Source organism: Hipposideros armiger, unplaced genomic scaffold (assembly GCF_001890085.2).
Source record: "Hipposideros armiger isolate ML-2016 unplaced genomic scaffold, ASM189008v1 scaffold_38, whole genome shotgun sequence".
NCBI lineage: Eukaryota > Metazoa > Chordata > Mammalia > Chiroptera > Hipposideridae > Hipposideros > Hipposideros armiger.
The window spans coordinates 2,271,257-2,290,375 of record NW_017731388.1 but is presented as its reverse complement, the minus strand read 5'-3'; the positions used below and the strand labels follow the sequence as shown (position 1 = coordinate 2,290,375).

Here is a 19,119-nt window from a genome sequence, read left to right as displayed (position 1 = left end):
AGTCATTATTTCTTCAAATTAGTTCTCAGTCCCTTGTTATTTCTCTTTTCCTTCTGGTATCCCTGTGATGCGAGTGTTGTTACACTCAGTGTTGTCCCAGGGGTCTCTTAAACTTTCATCATTTAAACAAATTTTTTTTTCTAAATGTTACTGATCTTAACAAGGAAAAATACAGGAATAGCTGACACAATAAAGGTGGGGCTGGTGAGAGGTGAGAGAAAAGGGGAGGTGCAAATTTCTCCTCTTATATGCAGAGAGGACACTATCAAAAGTGGACAGATCAAGAAATAGAGGCTTAACTATAGTATTTAAAGTTTCAAAGGTAACCAGTAGAATGAAAGATAATAATAATAATAATAATAATAATAATAATAATACCAGATTTAAGAAGAAGGAAGGTGGGAGTAGTATAAATGAGCCAAATTATTCATCTTCATAAGCATCTAGAAATAGTGGCATAAAAACTGTGGCTATTATTTATAGTCTTAGAGGTAACCACTAGTAGAATAAGAAATAGAAATGGTTAGATGGTTACCTCGGACAAGTAGGACTGGGGCTAGGGAGGGCAAGGGACTTAATTTCATTATATATATATCTTATTATATTATCAACTTCTGTGTGTGTGTGTGTGTGTATCACTTTAATTTTTTCTAGAAGAAAACTTTTTATGGAGTTCTTTCTGGGAATTGATTGCCCACTTTTGTTTTGTTTTCCATTTTCCTTTTTTAGATGATCGATTTCCAGAATATGGCAAGGTGGAATTTGTATTTTCTTATGGACCAGAGAAAATTCAAGGTATAAGTCAAGTTAGAATCCACTCATCATTCACTCCCTCCCTTCCATCCTGGCCTGTTCCCACCCGTCCTTCACCATTTTCCCACTGATCTGCTCTATACTTGTTAAGTTACCTGTGATTGAAAGGCAGGCCAACAGTAAAGGATCTGGATATCATAGTGGACCCCTAGCTAAACATGAACCACTGGCTTAATCTCTGGGTAATAAAAATAAAAAAGCAGACAGAGAGGCGCTGGGCTGGATAAACTGTTTTGGTCCCATTAGGTCATTATCTTATTATATTCAGAGACTGAGGGCCATGAATGATGAAGGAGTGGCTGAGAGGACACTCAAAGGTGCTGGATAGACGATAAGTATTTCTGAGAACTGAGGTGATTCAACCTGAAGATGAGAAGGCCAATTTAATAATAGCCTTTAAGCCTTTAGACTGGTTATATGTGGAGACCAGTTGTTCTCCATCTTATTTGAGAACAGAATGGGGGGAGATGAAGTTAGGTTACAGACAGATGCACTCTGGATAGACTAAAGAAAGACTGTCAGGTCAGGAAGATGACTTGCCCCAGAAAGTCTGGCTTGCGGCTTGTGCTGCCTCCCTCCTGGGCATTCTCTGGGTGTGTAGGAGAGATTCGGCCTCTCCCCTCAGATTTCTGCCTGGAGTGGAGGGCGTGTTAAGTGGGGAGTACGGGTGTGGCTGGGATGACCTTGTGTCCTCTCAATGTCAAGGCCTGATCTCCCACACTCAGAGAGAGTTTCTCCCACACTCCCTCTGCCTCCGGAGCAGACTCTCTTGTCTCGGCACTGCCCCAGGGGCCCCTGGGACACAGAAGAGAAAGAGACAGTTGCCCAGCCAGGAGGTCCCCCAGCTTTCTCTTAGGGAGGTCTTCATTCTTCCATGCCCTGTCCTGGTTTACCCCTATGACCTAGTATGAGCCTTTTCAAGAATGCAAGAAACCAGACCCCTGGGTTCTCTGTCCAACTTCAGCCACGGGTTCCGCCCCACCAGGGTCAAGAAAATGAGAAGTCCCTTAGGGAGCATCCTTGGGGGATCTGGTTGGTTTCCTCTGTTTTTCCAGCTGTTGCTCTCGTTTTCTTTTTCCTCACTGTTTTCCCACCCTTTCGCATCCTCTCAGGCATGGAACACCTGGAGAATGGGCCGAGTGTGTCTGTGGACTACAACACCTCTGATCCCCTCATCCGCTGGGATTCCTATGACAACTTCAGTGGGCATCGAGAGGACGGCATGGAGGGTAGGTGGGGCCAGTGGCTTCCAGCCCCTGTCCAAACTGCACAGCTCCTGTGCCCAGGGCCTCTGCTGTCTTGTTTGGCTGTGACACCATCCTGGGTTCTAAGGGGAGGGAGAGAAGTCCATGGTACCTCTGAGAGCTCACAGTTCAGTACGAGATGATAGGCACATGTGAATGTGTTAAGTAGTGAAGAGAGCTAAAAAACACAGCCAAACAACGAGATGAGGGTGTGCCATTTGTGCTAAATGAGTCCCATGGACAACAAGTGCTCTGATATTAGCATGGGAGGGATTCTTAAGGGCTGGAGTGGCCTGGGAGGGCTACTTGGAGGAAGTGGCCTTGAAGGGACCTTGAGGTACCCCCTTGTGCTGCCAACACAGCATTGGTTTGATTTCTCTTAAACCTGCTGCTGCATTTCTCTCGGCTTGCTGCCTGAGTTCTCTGGGGTCAGAGCACTAGGAACGTAGACACAGCATCTAGGGCCTGCAGGCTTTCATCGACCGCCAACGAAAACGTTTGAGAGCTGGAAACAAACAGATAGGCTCCAAAATTTGAAAAGAAAGCTACAGAATTGGAATTAATACATGTTTCATTTAGCTACAAAACCTAACATTATGTCAGATGGTCAACTACAGCTCAGTTCAACTCTTGAGAGTTATATATGGGTTATATTTATTTATGTGGTTCATTTGAATATGGGTGATGGGATGTGGGTGGGGCTTCCGAAAGTGAGCGTGCCTGGAGCCCAAGAACTCTTGAGATGCCCTGCCTTGGGTTTGGCCACAGGCTTGTTTTCTTGATTTGGTCCTAGGACTGTGGAATGTGGCAATTGGGAGGACCCTCAGGACCACTGGCCCCCCCCCCCATGTTTTCAGTTGGAGTAACTGAAAATGTCCTGATTTACCCCCATGACCCAGGGTGTGTTCTTTCAAGGACACCAATGCCCAGCCTGTGGGCTTCTCATCCCAGATGAAGCTGATTCTGGGGGTGGGGGACGTGCCATCCAGGGGACCCTGGACTGTGTAGCAAAGCTGGGTTATGGAGAACCAGGCACTATCACCCTGCTTCTTGCCTCCCTCTCCAAGGTTTTAGATTTGTGGACTCTGCCCTGAAAGTCTTTTAGGCTTTTTCTTGCATAAAGACTCTCCCTCTTACCCTGGAAACACCATGAACGATGGGTTTCAGAGGGAGTGGGGTGAGGGCAGTGGTTGGGCTAGAATTTAGGGCTTGATGAGAGCATTTTGTTTATGTGCAACATTGCAAAACTGAAGGCTTGTCCTCATACCTACCCTAGTTCCCTGCCCTTTCCCCCCCCAGGGGCACAGATACACCTCCAGGACCCTCTCCACTCTGCTGAGGCTGCCCACCCCCCAAAGCACTTCTCTCCTCACCCCAACCCCATCTGCTTGTGCTGAGTGGCTGAGGAGGAGGTAGAGGATGAAGTGAGTTAGTCCTGAGGTACCAGTGGCTGCCAGCCCAATGGTGCATCTTCTGGGATGTTTGTAGTTTTAATAAGAGCACTTGGCAATTTGAAGGAATTTTAAATGTCTCTCCATCTCTCCCTGGTGTGGATTCAGTGCGATGGTAAACGTAAAAACATTTGGTAAACTGTTAAGTGCAGGCAAATAAAAGGTAAAATAATTAAGGGGGAAGAAGGAATGGGTGTGGGAAGGACAGGACTTGGGACATAGTCGGCTGTGAGGGAAGGAACGGGGGGGGGGAGGCGCTGGACTCCTTCCCCCGCAGCTGGCCCGCCTTCCTCTCTCCTCCAATCTGCTTCCCCAGGCAGGGGATGGAGCCAGTGGGACCTTTTGGCCAGTTAAAGGTCAGCTCGTCCTGTAGGGACAGAGGGGCTCCTGTCTGAAGGCTGAAAAGCTGGCCCTATGCCTGAAGGGTGGGCAGGGAAGGCAGAGGAGGCAGCTCATGGTTCTGCCATCTTCCCTCTGGCTTGGCCTGGGCGGGGGCTGTGTGGCTGGGATGGTCACCAGGGTAGACCCTGCCTGTCCTACTGTGTGCTCCCTGCTGCCAATGGACTTCAACCCCCACAGGGACAGGAAAGCAAGCCTGGACTAGCCCTGGGGCGGGAGCAGTGAGCATTACTCCTATTTTGCTTTTCCTCCTGGCTGTGGGCACTTCTAGAAGGTTCTAGATTCTGGGGCCCAAAGATAAAAGTATTTTCTTCTGGCTAATTCTCTGGTCAAGAGAGGGAGTCAGGAGGCCTGTGTCTGTCTCCCTAGTTGTGGACAAACCCCTGTGCCTCAGTTATTGTAGCAGTTTTCATGAGAGGCAGTTTAGTAACAGGGTTAAGAATGTGGCTTCTTGAGCCAGACTACCTGGGTTCAAATCCTTTCACAAGATGCCATCTCTTGGGGCCTCAGTTTACTCTGCTGTAAAATGGGGATTCAGCCTACACATCCTTTTGAGCATCTTTTGGGGATTGGCAGCTGTGGAGGGGCTGCCTGCTGTGTTTGCTCATGAATCTCTGACACATCGGTAGTGACTGTGGCAGCATCTCAGGGGTCTATAGACAGGCTAATGAGAAAGCCCCTTGGCCTTGGGATTCAGCTCTGGCTTTGCCATGTGCCAGCTATGGTGCTAAGCACTTGATAGTTACCATCGCATCTAAATGCTCACAGGCACCCTGTGAAGTGGGCACCATAATTATGGCTGAATGGGGGACCTTGGGCACAGAGAGGTTAAGTAACCTGCCCAAGATTGCCTAACTAGTTAAGAAAGCATCTGGGTGGGGCACCCCGGTGCTAACCACTGAACCGTTCTGGGTTGGCTGACGGCCCCCATGGGCCTATTCTGGGCATCTGGTCCTGTGGCAATACCTGGGTCCCCGCTGAGCTTGGGTGAGTGTCTGCCTGCTCTGACCCCCACCTCTCATCTCTGGACGGACTAGATCACCCTGGTCCTGCCTCTCATGATGAGAGACAGTGGTGCATGGAACGTAGTACCCAGGAGGCCAGCCCGATGCAGGTGCTTGCAGGGCTTCAGTGCAGGGAACAGCTGAGTTGTACCCCTTGATGTCCCTCCTTTACCACCCCAGAGAGTGAGGGGCTGCTCACTCAGGAATGCTGCTGTGAGGGGCTGGCTCTCAAAACAGGTAGAGGGTAGTGTGTCCAAGGTGAGATGAGGCCATTTCTGGAAGCCGCCTCCCTCTCCTATTTTGGGTTCACTGGGGAGTGGATTGGAGAGGCCAAGCCAGGCCAGTCCCTCTGGAGCCCACCAGGTGACTCAGGGGAGGTGGGGGCGCTGACCTAGGCACTCTGGCCTGGGTCCCACCTTGTTCTCTCCCTGAAGTGAGGGGGCCAGAGCTCCTATGCCTCTTGGAAAGCCCTCCAGGCGCCCCTGCTTAGCCGCCAGTGTCATGACTGCTCTGTGTTTAACCCCTTCCTCACTGCCTGCACCCCCACCCGCCCAACCCCCACTTCCAGTTTCTGGTGTGTGGCATTGCGACACTTAGAATGTTCTTCCACCGCTCAGGACGTTCCCGATCAATCTCAGCAGCAAAACGGAGGAAGAAAGATCCATATGGGGACCTCTGCTCTCTGTAGGCTGATCTCCCAGGTTGGGGGGACCCAGGCCAATCACAGTGCACAACTAATGCCCTCCTGCCACAGTGGGGAAACTGAGGCTGAGAGGGGAAGGGACCTGCCAAAGGGGGAGGCAGTCCCCATGTGTGGAACCCACTTTTGCATGATCTCAGCTCCTGCTGTACCAAAGACCACACTGAAGTGTGGTGAGGTGGGTGGTGTTGCCCGGGGCCATGAGATAAGAGGTGGAGTTGATGTTTGAATCTAGGGGCCTGACTTCACACCCCTGTTCCCTGCATTAGAGCTGAGCTCATTCAGCGCTCCCACACCCCTAAGTCACGTGGTTCCTGTAGGATGGTTGTCCAACTCCTCTAACCCTTAGATGACAGGGAGCCAGCTGTCATATAGGGCAACCCATTTCACTTTGGACGGGCCCAGGAAATAGAACCAGGAATAGAGGGAAAAGGTTGAGAGTGCTTCTGCATGGGGCCTGAGACTACAGTGGCCATGGGTGCTTGGGGACCATTTTGGCTCATCTGCACTGAGGCCAGAAGGAGGGAGAAGTGATGAAAATGGGAAGAATTAAATGGAAGTTCAGTATCAAGAACTTTCTGACCACGGAAGTTTCCAGGCCTTGGGACAGGTAGCTGCGGGACAGAGGCGTGCCTGCCATCCCAGGGACTCCTGACTTTGGGAGTAATTCCTTCTGGTGAACCCAATGGCCTGATGTCTTAGTCAGCTTGGGCTGCCACAAAACAGTACCACAGACTGGGTGGCTTAAACAATAGACATTTATTTTCTCACAGTTATGGAGGCCAGAAGCCTGAGACCAAGCTGCGGAAAGGGTGGTTTCTTCTGAAGCCTTTCTCCTTGGCTTGTCATCGGCCGTCTTCTCCCTGTGTCCCCACATGGTCCCTCTGTGCGTGTCTGTGTCCTAATCACCTCTTCTTATAAAGACACCAGTCAGATTGGATTAAGGCCCACCCATGTGACGTCTTTTTACACTTATTTACCTCTTTAAAGGCTCTATCTCCAAATATAGTCATATTTTTAGGAACTAGGGATTAGGACTTCAACATGTGAAATGATTTTTTTTTTTTGAGGGGGAGGAGAGGGGGTATAATTCAGCCCATAACACCGAGGAAGGAGTTTTCTGACTTGCCCGTCGTCGGATGCCTGGAGCCTTGGTCCTGAGTGGGGAGGACGAGAAGCTCCATCCAGGGTGGGCGACGGGGACAGTGGTCCCGTCTTCCCCCGGCCGCCTCCTCTCGGCCTCTTTGTCTCTCTCCAGTTTGGTCTGGAGCCTGCCAGCTCAGCGCTCTGGCTGACACCACGTTTCGCAGCCTACAGAAGCCCCATTAGCTGTTTGGCCTGAGTTCTGAAGCCCCGTGCCCAGATCCTGGCTCCCTGTGGGTAGAAGCGGGGCTCTGTTTTTGCCTATGCTGCACAGAGCTGTCTCCAAATTCCTCCAGAGTGTTCTAGGCAAGCCTTCTCGGAAGCGAGTCCCACACCAAGGGATTGTGGGCTGCCTGCCGCCTCCGAGAAGCCCAAAGGTTGACCAGGCCTGAATTGCCTCACTGCCCACCCATTCCCTCCCGCCCTTCCCTGACCTCCTTGGGCACTGAGTTGTTTGAGAGTTTCTCACAACTTAAAGAGATGACTGGGGAGTAGGGGCTAATGCGGGGTGAAGCAGCCCTTGGCTCAGGGCCAAAAGAAAGAATTGGGGGAGAAAAGGACAAGTGTCCTGGCTTGGCTGAAGATAGCTGGCTTGGCTGAAGATAGCAAGGGGGGCTCGTAACCACCGCACTTCCAGAAGGTTTCCCCTCCTACATGAGCCCTGTCAGCCTTTTTCGTTTCTGTGAGCAGTCCCACCAGACCCAGGGGCGGTGACAAGGGGGCTTGGTTTTGTGCCCAAGCTTCTCAACCCTTAGGATCCATGAGGAGAGGCACGTCCCTTTCTTGGGGGATAGAGTCCTGCTCTGTAGGGTGCTCACTCCCTCCTCAAATTCTTATGCCTACGCTGGGAAAGAGCCTTCCTGACAGCAGCCGGGAGTCCCCGGTCTGTGATGACTTCTCATGAGCTGGACTTGTCCAAGGATTCTCTCTAATTTTTTTGCGACAGAAGAAATAGCCACAGCAAACAGGCAGAAAGAGGAGAGAGAAACAGGTGAGACATGGAGAGAGAGAGGCAGACAGACCTGGACAGGCATTGGGCTGGGAGACAGGATATTTAGGTTCTGGGTGTCCATGGTAACTTTAGTCTTCTTTATTTCCTGTAAAATGAGGGGATTGGCGATTCTTTCCATTTCTTTGAGCTCGATCACTTTTTTTATGACTTGTGAGAAGCTAAGATGGACCTGCCAAGCTTCCCTCTCAGACCTTCCCGACTCATGCGTGTGGACTTGGAAGCAGCATAGCTCAGTAGTCGTATCAGTCAGGAGAGGCTTGGTCCTGCTGGGTAACGAACAGCCCCAAATTCTCAGTGGCTTAACCCAGCAAACGCATATTTCTTGCCCATACTGCCTGTCCAGTGTAGGTTGGCAGGGGTCTCTGTGCATCTTAGCTACTCTAGGCTGGTGATGGCTTCATCTCATAGAGGCTTCCATCATTGCTACAGCAGTGGGTAGAGGACATTGTGACTTGCATACTGTTTCTGTCTGGATATGACACACTTTCCTTCAGCTTACGTGTCATTGGCCCAAACAAATCACATGTTCATGCCTAACTTCAAAGGGGGCAGGAAAGTTCTGCATGGAAGATGGAAAGCTGAAATAATGTTGAATGGACTAACCTCTATGATAGGGAGTAAGACTGTGGGATTTAGAATTAGAAGATCTGGTTCCAAGCTCTGTTGTTTATAACTGTGTTCCTTGGCCAAGTCACCTTTGCCTCTCTGAGACCCAAATGCTTTATCTGTAAAATGGGTACAATAACAGTACCTTTCTTACAGGAATGTTGTTAAAATTTAGTGAGATGTAATGTATGTGAAATGTGAAAAGTAAAGTGCCTGATGTGTACTCTGCTGGCAATAATGTGTGTCTATTAATATTATTGTTGAAGTACTGGAGGAGAGAAGATAGAAATGTGATTTTGAATGTATACAAGTCCTCTCTTCTTAAGAAAAAGCTCACGTTTCCCTGATTCATTTACTCTCTGGGAACCATCAATAGATGGCTCTGTTCTGGGAGCCTTACTCTCCAGGGTCAGGAGACTTGCCACTGGCACCAGTATGCTGTGTGACCTTGGAAAAGTTACTTGCCCTCTCTGGTTCTCAGTTTCCTTATCAATGAATTGAGGAAGATGGACTCCCAAGGAGGCTTCCAGCTCTAAAACCCTAACAATGATAATAATGATGATGAAGACAATGACTAGATGATAGCTAGCTTTGTGTGCCTTCCCTGTTCCAGGTAACACTGACTGTACTACGCTGTCTTGGTTACTCCTCCCCAAAGACCTGTAGGTAGCTACTGTTAGGTAACAATTAGGCTGAACAAGCAGAACTTGTAGGGTGTGATTGTAAAGCCACCTGATTTTGTCTACTACTGCCCTTTAAATCTGTCCCTTGCTTCCTCTGCCCAAATGAATTAGAGTGAGTCCCATGCCTTTTCTGGTCACTCTCAGGTAATAAAAGATCCTTTGGTGGGTAATAAATATGCCCAGTACCAGTGACCTTGGTGCTTTATTCAGGATTAGAGCTTCTGCCTTGTCAGCTCCTAGGGAGGCCACCAGCTGTGTGTGTGGTGTGTGTGTGTGTGTGTGAGTGAGTGCACGCACGCGCACGCGTGTATTTCACTTGGTTTTCTCTGTTTTCCTGACTTATGGGAAGAGAGGAAATGAGGAAATGAGGGAAGGGATTAGAATATCTTTGCCTGTCTTGGATTATTGTGAGGTTACACAGGTACACTCTGTGTAGAGACAGAGGCACAGACGATATGACTTCTGAGTTTTTTGCTAGTGGAAGATTCTAGAAGTGTCAGATGCTGTTTCTCTCCTGCAGCACTTTTGTGAGTGTTTTGGAGACATCTCCTCCAACTCCCCATAAGTCTCCCCTCACTGGTTCCTTCAGGTGGATGATGGCAGCTGTAAGATGCTCATGACCCTTCCTCAACCCAGGCTGCCTCGCTCCCTCCAGCCTCCGCCTGCTGGAGTCTTTTCGGCCCTCCAGGTGGCCCTCTTGGACAGGATCTGAGGCAGCCCCAGCCAGCTTTCTCTGTCCTTGGTTCGCGGGAGCCCTTACGCACTCAGCCTCAGCAAAGTTTGGGATTGAGGTGGCCGAGGTCGCTCCTTTCTGTTCCCCGGCTTGCCTCTCCCCCTTCAGACTTTCAGGCCTGAGCCTCGCTCAGTCTCTCATGTTCTCTGTGCTCCGGCAGACACTCTCTGAGATGACGCGAAGCCCCTAGCAGGCAACACATGCAGCAAAACAGCAGTCCCCCAAATTCCTCTTTGAGACTCCTATTTCCTGAGCCTGTGATTCCTTTGATATGGATGTGTGTGTCGGGGGGTAGTTTAGAGCCATGAAACAGTGTTTCGCCATCTCTCTCATAAAAAAAAAAATGAACAGCTAATCTATAATAAAATTATATTACATTGATATATTTAATACCGTTACTTTACCTGTCTAAAGTGTGCAATTTGATGGGTTTTAGTATATTTAGGGTTGTACAACCATCACCAGAAGCTCATTTTAGAATATTTTCACCCTCCTCAAAAGAAGCCTTACACCTATTAGCAGTCACTCCCCATTTCTGTCCCCACCCCACCGCAGCCCGAATCTACCTGCTATAGATTTGTCTGTTATGGATATTTTATGTAAATGGAATTATATAGTATGGGGCTTTTTTGTGGCCCTTCTTTCATGTTTGTGGTGTTTTCAGGGCTCATCCCTGTTGTGGCATGTGTCAGCACTTCATTTTTATTGCTGAATCATCTCCCGTTTATGGCCACATTACATTGTGTTTATGTATACATCAGTTGATGAATATTTGCATGCTGTCTACTTTTGGGATATTTCAAGAACGCTGCTATGAACCTGTATGTCCAACGTTTTGCATGGACTTATGTTTTCATTTTTTATTGGGTAGATACCTAGAAGAATTGCTGGGTCATATGGTAATTCTGTGTTTAATCATTTGACGAACTGCTTTTCCAAAGTGGCTGTACCATTTCACATTCCTCCCAGGCAGTGTATGAGGATTGCAATTTCTCCACATCCTTACCAACACTTGTAATTTCCTTTGGTATTCTAGCCATCCTAGTGGGTGTAAAGTGGCATTTCATTGTGGTTTTGATTTGCATTTCCCTGAGAATTAATGATGCTGAAATCTTTGTTAATTGGTCATTCTATTTTTTTTTTAGAGAAATGCCTATTCACATCTTTTGGACACTTTTAAAATTAGGGTTTTTATCTTTGTTTTTGTTTTTTTTTATCGAGTTATGAGTTCTTTATACATTCTGGAAATAGGTCCCTTATCAGATATGTGATTTGCATATATTTTCTCCCATTCTGTGGGTTGTCTTCTCACGTTCTTGATGCCACATCTCTTTCTGTAAGCCCATTTTTGGATGTGGCACTCATTGTTTTGGGACCTCTGTCACACTGAGATCCAAATGCTTTCATATTAACATCTGGTTACAACCAGCGTTCTTATTTTATAGGCGAGGAAACGGAGGCAATAACAGAAAGGCTAGGGGCTGTGTCCAAAATAATACCCTGAGTGAATAATGGAGGTGGGATTCCAACATGGGGCGCCAGGAGCCAGAGTTAGGGATCCTCCCTGCTTCCTATCATTCTAGATCTTAATCTCAAAGATTATTCATCTATAGCCTGAAATGCTTTAGGCTACTTGGTCTGACCTCTTTCCAGTCCTGGAACTGGTAGAAAACCTGCCCCATCACACAGAGAGGGAGGCCGGTTTCAACTCCCCAGATGGCAGAGCAGCACAAAAGCCCAGGAGTTCTGTCGCCAGCTTCCTCAGCTACCTGCACTGCCCTGTGTCCCTTCATGTCCCCAGGGGCCAGACAAGATGAGGGAGGGCAGCAGGACAGTGGACCCTTTGGGCTGAGAGTGAGGCAGTTAGGCAGTGGGGAGAACAGCCCCCTTGCCCACCCTGGGAGAACACCTGTGCACCATGGTGAATGTCTGCCCTTGACATACGTTCATAAGGTGGACAGTTTTGCCTTCTGAACTTTTGGGTAAGATATGGGAGGAACAAGTAAGAGAGGAGAACGCAAGGTTGCAGGTGGGCCCATATAATTCACTCAAAAGATCCTGGAATCCTGGAGTGACATATCTTCCCCTTGCCTCTGAGCAGAGGGTGATTTTCTAAACATGGTGCCCAGAGCCTGGAGTTGAGCATCAAGCTGATTTTTGTTGGGAGATCCTAAGTTGGTTGTGGAGAGGGCAGCCCTTCTGGTCTGTGACTTCAGGATGGTTGGGGGGAGGGCAGAGAGGGAGAAATTCAAAGATGCTACTGAAAGCTCTGTCCCTGTTCTCTCACATCATTTAGGACAAAGGGCTTAGACTACAGCAAGAGGGGTGTGAGTTAGCCACCTGGCAAAACTTCCCAACTCTGAGAGGGTGGATCAGCTGTGGCAAGGAGGTTAGGTCCTTGTTTTCTTGGCCCCCTAGGGCAGAGATGTTGAGAAACTAGGGAGATGGATCTCAGTGTGGATGGTCTACATAGAGAGAGTGAAGGAGTTGAGGATTGAATGTCTTTTTGAGGAGAATCTGGGTACCTCCTCCTCCCACAAGAGGGGAGGCCTCTCCTGACCTCCTGGAACAATCAGCGGGCTGAGAATTCAAATGCAAGGTCAGTCTGACCTTGTGGGTAAAGAAGATGACACCAGTGACCCAGCATCTGCCGGCCACCTGCTTAGCACTGTTCCTCGCCTGGCGGGGCGGGGCTTGTCCTGATGCCCTGGGACCCTTAGCTGGCCCTGCTCTGTGAGGCGGCTGGCAGGCTTGGGGAGGAGTGTCTGCCCATGGAACATTCAGTAAACCAATACCTTCCTGATTGAATGTGCCTTTGGTCCTCCGTAATCTCTGCCATCAGGTAGAGGTTGGAAGGCCGGAGCTATACTCAGAGCGGACACAGAGCTCTTGGCCAGTGGCCTGAGTGGCACAGTCTGCCCTCTCCTTGTGCTCAAATATCAAGCTCGAAGCAGGGGAAGAGTAGAGCACTCGCTCTTTTCCCCTCCGCCACCCTCCCTTCTTCCTTTCCTGCCAGACCTGTAGACGAGTGCAAGTTAGCTGTACCCGGGAAGACCCCAAGATACCACCTCTAGCCATCCAAGAAAAGAAATCCAAGCCTCCGTTAATCAAATATTTCTTTTTACCCAATGAAAGCTGCCTTTCGCCTGTCATCCCCTCCTTCCTGCCATCCCCTCCTTCCTGCCATTCCTTTTCTCTCTCCTTTCTTTACCCAAATACTTACAGATCACCTACGAGGTGACAGGCACTATGCTAGTCCTGGCGCGATGGAAAGCCATGCTCTGGAGTTGTCTGCTGACAAGAGTGGGGAGGGGGTGTGGGAAGATAGAGGAGGACACCACCCACTCCCACTCACAGCCAAACCGGGAAGGATCTCAGCCAAGGGCCACGACTTCTCAGGAGAGAAGCTTCTGGGGACGGCCGTGATCAGAGGTGGATGGCTTTGCCAAGGGGCTGCATTTGTACTGGGCCTGGGAGGTAGATGACAATGAAAACAGAATTGTGTTTCAAATCGAGAAGTGGCATAACAGCATTGCTCCAAGTCTAGAAAGTAGCAGGCATGAAAAACAATCAAATCTGACTGGCCTTCCATGCATGAGTGCTCTCCACGTACACGGGGCCCAGGAGGGGAGCATGGACCAGGAGATTAAGAGAAAAGATGGCACACAAAATCCTGCAGCGGGCCAGTCCAAGGAGCCCGGATTTGTTGCCGAAAGGACATGGCTGAGTGCTGGGCACTCAGGGAGCACACACGCTCTCCCGGTTGCTTTTCCTCACCTCGGTCTGTGTGGACTCCAGCCTGACACTCAGCTTCCCAGCTCCAGGTGGGGCAGACTGACACTGCTGCGGCTCTGGGGGCCAAGGGTGTGCGTGTGTGGCGTGTGGCTCACAGCATCCAGACCTCAGTGCTGACGGTTGTCTTTCTGGGTTATTCTGGACTATTCCTTGCTGGCCCTGGTCAGGTCCTGGGCACTCCTCCTGGCCTGTGGAGGCTGTGCCCTGGCCCTGTTTCTCCCTTCAGGGCAGTTCCCCCGGGGCTGGCTCCTACGTGCTAGCTGAGGTGGCTTTGCTCTTTGGCAAAGTTTAACCCCTTCATTGATGGTCCTTGCATGGCTTTCGGGCCCATCTCTGCATTAGCTTTCGAGAGGCAGCATCGTGTCCCTGGAGCCTATCTGTGTCTTGGCCACTTCTGCCTGCTAGCTGGTACACTTCTTTTTGGGCAACAGAGCCCTTTCCTCTTGGTCTACTCTCCCAGGCCCTGCTTTCTGTCTAATGGACAGTCCTGGGCCATTTATGGGAACACGTTTCAATGGACTTGGGACCTGGAGAATGATCAGTCCTTTTACCTTTCACGTTTCTCCTCCCTCACTTCCCCAGCTACTCTTGGATGATTCATCCCCTATAAATCTCTTTCTTTCTATGCCCCTCTCCCTGAGGAGACCTTCTAAAATTGTGCCTGAGTCACTGAGCTCACATAACAGGCAGCCGCCATTCAAGTTAAGAAAGACAGTGTGTTCGAGTGACCTCAGAAGCAACAAAACTGACATCCTTGGGAGGTGGTAGAGGCACCATAGTGGTTGAGAGCCTGGGCTCGGGACTCAGGTTGCCTGGGATGAAGCCCCAGTTCTGCCTCTTGCCTTCCATTGATTTGGGGCATCATTTAGGCTTTCCGAGCCTCAGTGTTCTCACCTGTTAAATGGGGTAAAGGACGGTACCTCTCCAGTAGAGCTGAGAATTAAACTTGAGCTGAGGTAATCTGTGTGTGCTTAGCTCTGTGCCTCTTACATAATGAGTCATCAATTAAAGTTAGCTGGTACTGATGCCACTACCTGACCTTGGATGGTACTTTATACCATGTTTCCTTGAGTATAAGTCACTTCACCTTTTGACCATCCTAGTTGTTGAGCTGGGCTTTGAACCCGGGACTCGGGCACAAGTCCTTTTTTCTTCCTGCCATACAGAGCCAGGTGTATGTGTGAACCTCATCCCTGGCATCATCTGAATGCCAGGTTCTATTCCCATGAGCCACGCCCTCTGCTCAGAGTTGGGAGATTTGAGAGGACACGTAGCTAGACAGGGGCAGAGCCTTCACCTCCACAAGTCCTGCCTCCCTGGCTCCAGTCTTTCGTGATGGCCAGGCCATAGAACATGGTGACACCTGGAGCAGCAGCTGTAAAGTTGCTTCTTTCTCTCCCATTTGAGACAACAAGCAGGAGAGTGAGCATGATATGATTAGAGGCATCACCTTGAATCCACTCTATTGAAGAAAAAGAAAAAAACCAAATCATCTGTGTTCTTTGGTGCATGGACACTCCTCAGTAATATTGACTCATTTAGTCAACAAATATCGATGGAGTGCGTACTGGGTGCCAGTCACTATTCTAGTGGCTGAGGATGTAACATGAACCAAACAAAGATCCTTGTCCTTGTCATGATTATATTCTAGTGGAAGAAGGCAGACAATAAAATTAAAAAAATAGATAATAAGTAAATGAGAGCATGTTAGAAGGTGGCAAATATTCTGGGGAAAAAATGGAGCTGAATAAGGATGATTGGGAGTGGGGCAGGGTGTTGAGTTGAGGTGAAATTTTTTAAAAAGTTGGTCAGCCTAGGCCTCACTGAGGAGGGAACATGAGCAAAGAATTGAAGGAGGTGAGGGAATCCGCCAAGCAATTTCCAAGGAAGAGCATCCTAGGCAGAGGGAACAGCAAATGCAAAAGCCCTGAGGCAGGAGCCCACCTGAGATGTTTGGGAAGCAGCAAAGGGGCAAGTGTGACTTCAGTGGAGGTTGTAATAGATGAGGTCCGAGGTCATGGGGACCAGATCCCTTAGGGTCTGGTGGTCATTGTAAGGATTTGGCTTGTACCCTGAGCTTTTCCGTCCAATGGCATATTATTTAACTATATTTAAGTAACACGCACATTTAGGTTGTTTCCAGTCTTTTGCTGTTTTCAGAAATGCTGCACCAAATAGCCATGTACATACAACATTTTCATTTTTGCAAGTCTATCTGTAGAATGGATTTCTAGCAGTGGAAATTGCTACATGGAAGAATATATGTATATATAATTCTCATAGTGCCAAATTGTCCTCCACGAGGGTTGTATTAATGGGCACTCCCAGCCAGCAATTTGGTTAGGGACTAGGAGGAAAATGCCCCTCCCCATTCGCTACACTCCCTCCAGAAATGAGATGCTGTTAGGCACCCATTAGTTCCTTTACTCCTCATGACTCCTAGTTCCTATTTCTCAGGTGAGGAAACAGGCAAGAGAGGTTAAGGAACCCACCAATGTTGACACAGCCAGATAGAGGTAGAGCTGGCACTCTGATGCCACCATTTCTGGCCATGGTCTCACAAGGGCAGGAGTCTATGGAGCCCTGCCCCCTCCCCCCTGCCCCACGCAAGTGGGCATGTAGACCTGGCAGCCTGGAGTGTAAGTCCCCTGAGAATAAGGGGCTGAGTTAGACTGGAAAGCCTGCCTGCCTAGTGCAGCCCCTTGCTGTGCCGCATCCTGGAGACCCTGGCAAGCCAGTGGCAGGGTGGGAAGAGGCCAGCCCAAGGGACCTGGAGCCACATTGGCCCAGCTGGTCAGTCCTGGCTCCCCCTTATGTCTTCCCCCGTCACCTGTCCCAGTGGTGAGACCTGGGAGGCTGTGATCTAGCTAATTCTGCTCTGGTTGCGGAGCTCCCCGCCACTGTCGTCTGCTGGGTCAGGTTGCTCCAGGGATTGGGTTTCGGTATTTCACTGATGAAAATAAATCAGCCTTATTATTGCCCTGCATGGCTCTCGGAACCTCTGCAGCCTGGCATTGTATTTCCAGACTTCCTGTAAGTCACTGTTTGTGTCCTAGTCCCCCTTCCCCCAAGGGGCTCTGTGACTACTGCAGAAATAGCCTCGGATGTGTTTGGAGCCAGGAGCCACTGAGGCAGGACCAAGCAGGAGAGGAGAAATGGACCCACAGAGTTCAGGGGCTCTGGGATCCAGACTGTGCCTGGTCAAGCATCTTCTCTGAGTTGGGTCCTTGGGCATCTAGAACTGGCCAGGAGTTCAGGGATCATCTGGTTGCACTGTCCCATTGCACAGAGGAGTAAACTGAGGCCCACCAAGATCACTCCAAGATCTGGCTTCTTTTTTTTTTTTTTTGGTTAAGATTTTATTGGGGAATTAGGAGAGGGGAACAGAGTTGGGGAATTGGGGAAGGGGAACAGAGAAGTTGCTGTCCTTTTGTGCTTCAGTCTAGTTTTGGAGGACGTTGCTTCACTGGCCCATGTTGGTATTATCATTGCGCTCTTCCCAGGTGAGGCCATCACTCGCTGGTCATTGGACGGCCACTCAACGGCGGCTGCCGGCAGCTCATGAAAGTTCACGCCCGCTGCCGGCCAGCCCCATTGCAACCTATGCCATCACTGGTGACTCACGGCAGCCCAGCTCCAGGTCAAGCCGTTGTTCACCATCTTAGCTGTAGAGGGCACAGTGTCACCGGCCCTCATGTGGGATCCGAACCAGGGCCCTGCTGCTCGGAGCTGGCGTCCCAAGCCAACTCCAAACCAACGCACCACTCGGCTGGCCCAGTACTCTGGCTTCTTGACTCCCAGTCTACTGCTGTTGCTGCCAGATGACACTTTCTCCAGGTCTGTTTACTGTGCTGTGGCTGGATAGGGATGTGTAAGCAGAGTTGGAGAGAGTGGGTTTTAGCCGCAGCAGGAGGGGTGGAGTCTGACACCCTGAACTGTCTCGCCTTTGAGGGATATGAGAAAGGGGAACTAGTGGCTATACTGGATATTTTTGAGGTTGAGGAAGCTCCTTCTACCCTGGATATCAGTCTAGATGAGGCAGTGACCACGGTAATGGACATCGGAGAACAAGGCACTTCTAGAGACTGACTAGGCAGGTTCTGTGTGCAAAGGGGACTCGGGACTCTGGCCCAAAACTTTTTTTTTCCTGACCCTCCCTTTGTCCGCTCCTCCCAAGCATTATTTGCACCCAGATAACTTCCCTGCAGAGACATGGGGTGCCCCCTATGGCAGACCTGCTGGACTGGTCTTTGACCCCCCCCAGCAGTTTGTCCGTCGGTTTGTCTAGGCCACAGGCAGGGGCTTCCTTGTTTTGGGAAGTGGCTGCAGAGCTGTGGATAGATGGAGGACAGGAGTTCTGATGGCCTTTCTCATCCCTGACCCGTCTTTACATCTTCATGGCAAGTCAATGCCCTGATGCTTGTCAAAGACATTTGCCTTCTGTTGCTTTGATTGCTTTAAAAAAACTGTTAGTAGCAAAGTGTTCTTTGATGTTTGTTCTTCTCTTTCTCCAGGGGCAGTGAGATCAGATTTTGATATGAAAGCTCAAAGCTTCTCAGATCTTTCCTTCTTCCTTCCTGCCTCCCTGCCCCCCTCCCCCCATTTCTCCCCCTTCCCCCATCAATATGCTGCTTGAGAACCTTCAAGAACTAGGCAGACACTCTTTGTGTGACACAAGGATAGAAAGAAGACTAGGGTGGTGCCCTAGCTCCTGTCTCCTGTCCAGGCCTGTACCCCATGGTGTTGTAGCTTCTGTGGGTCAGAAGAGTCACTTCCAGCTTTCCCCTCTGCAGTAGGGACTTCTACCCTGGCCCACACTGTTCACGTGTGTGAGCTTGCACATGGTTGCCTAGGAGACCCCCATGGAGATGCTTCCATGAATCTCCTTGTATTCATGCACACAGATGGACCCATTTGGGAAACGAAGCAGAGACCCACACCGGTCTCCCACCCACACTGATACCTGTGCCCACTCACGCATAGAACCAACCACACAGAGCCCTTCTGTGTACACCCACCCTTATGCATAGAACCACACAGACCGCCACCCCGGTGCACACCTCCTCAGCAGTGATGGGGGCTGTCATTATAAAACTACGTAGCCAGTTTGGTAACTAGTACATACTTCTGTGTGGTACCTAATGGGCCTGTTTTGGGTTAGAATGGGGATTGTCCTGAAGTGCAAAGATGGGTTCACCAGATCTGAAGCAGTTCCCTGTGAGTTTCCAGAAATGCTATGAGCCCTGGAAGTACCATTAGGATAAATGCATGCAATTCCCAGGGGACCACTTTGATGGGGGACAGCTCTCACTTGGATGGTGTGGTTTGGGCCAGTTGTTCTAAACCAGCATTAGGGTTTTTATCATCACTCTCTGCTCCCTTCTTCCTGTCTGATCCTCTAGACCAGCGGTTCTCAACCTTTCACAGGGGTCGCCTAAGACCATCGGAAAACACATATTTTCGATGGTCTTAGGAACCGAGACACCGCTCCTCTATCTGTCTCCAGGCCCACAAGCAGGTACGCCCACATACGAGT

The 19,119-nt window shown here is 49.8% G+C and overlaps 1 protein-coding gene across 1 annotated transcript in view; it reads left to right on the top strand.

Annotated features, from left to right (window-relative positions):
• Positions 1–19,119, top strand: part of TNS1 (tensin 1) — a 102,306-nt gene that overhangs the window by 24,011 nt on the left and 59,176 nt on the right. Inside the window, exons 15-16 of the mRNA XM_019638197.1 lie at positions 730–795; positions 1,926–2,042. Of these exons, the coding sequence (XP_019493742.1) occupies positions 730–795; positions 1,926–2,042 (183 nt within the window). The remainder of the gene's footprint in view (positions 1–729; positions 796–1,925; positions 2,043–19,119) is intronic.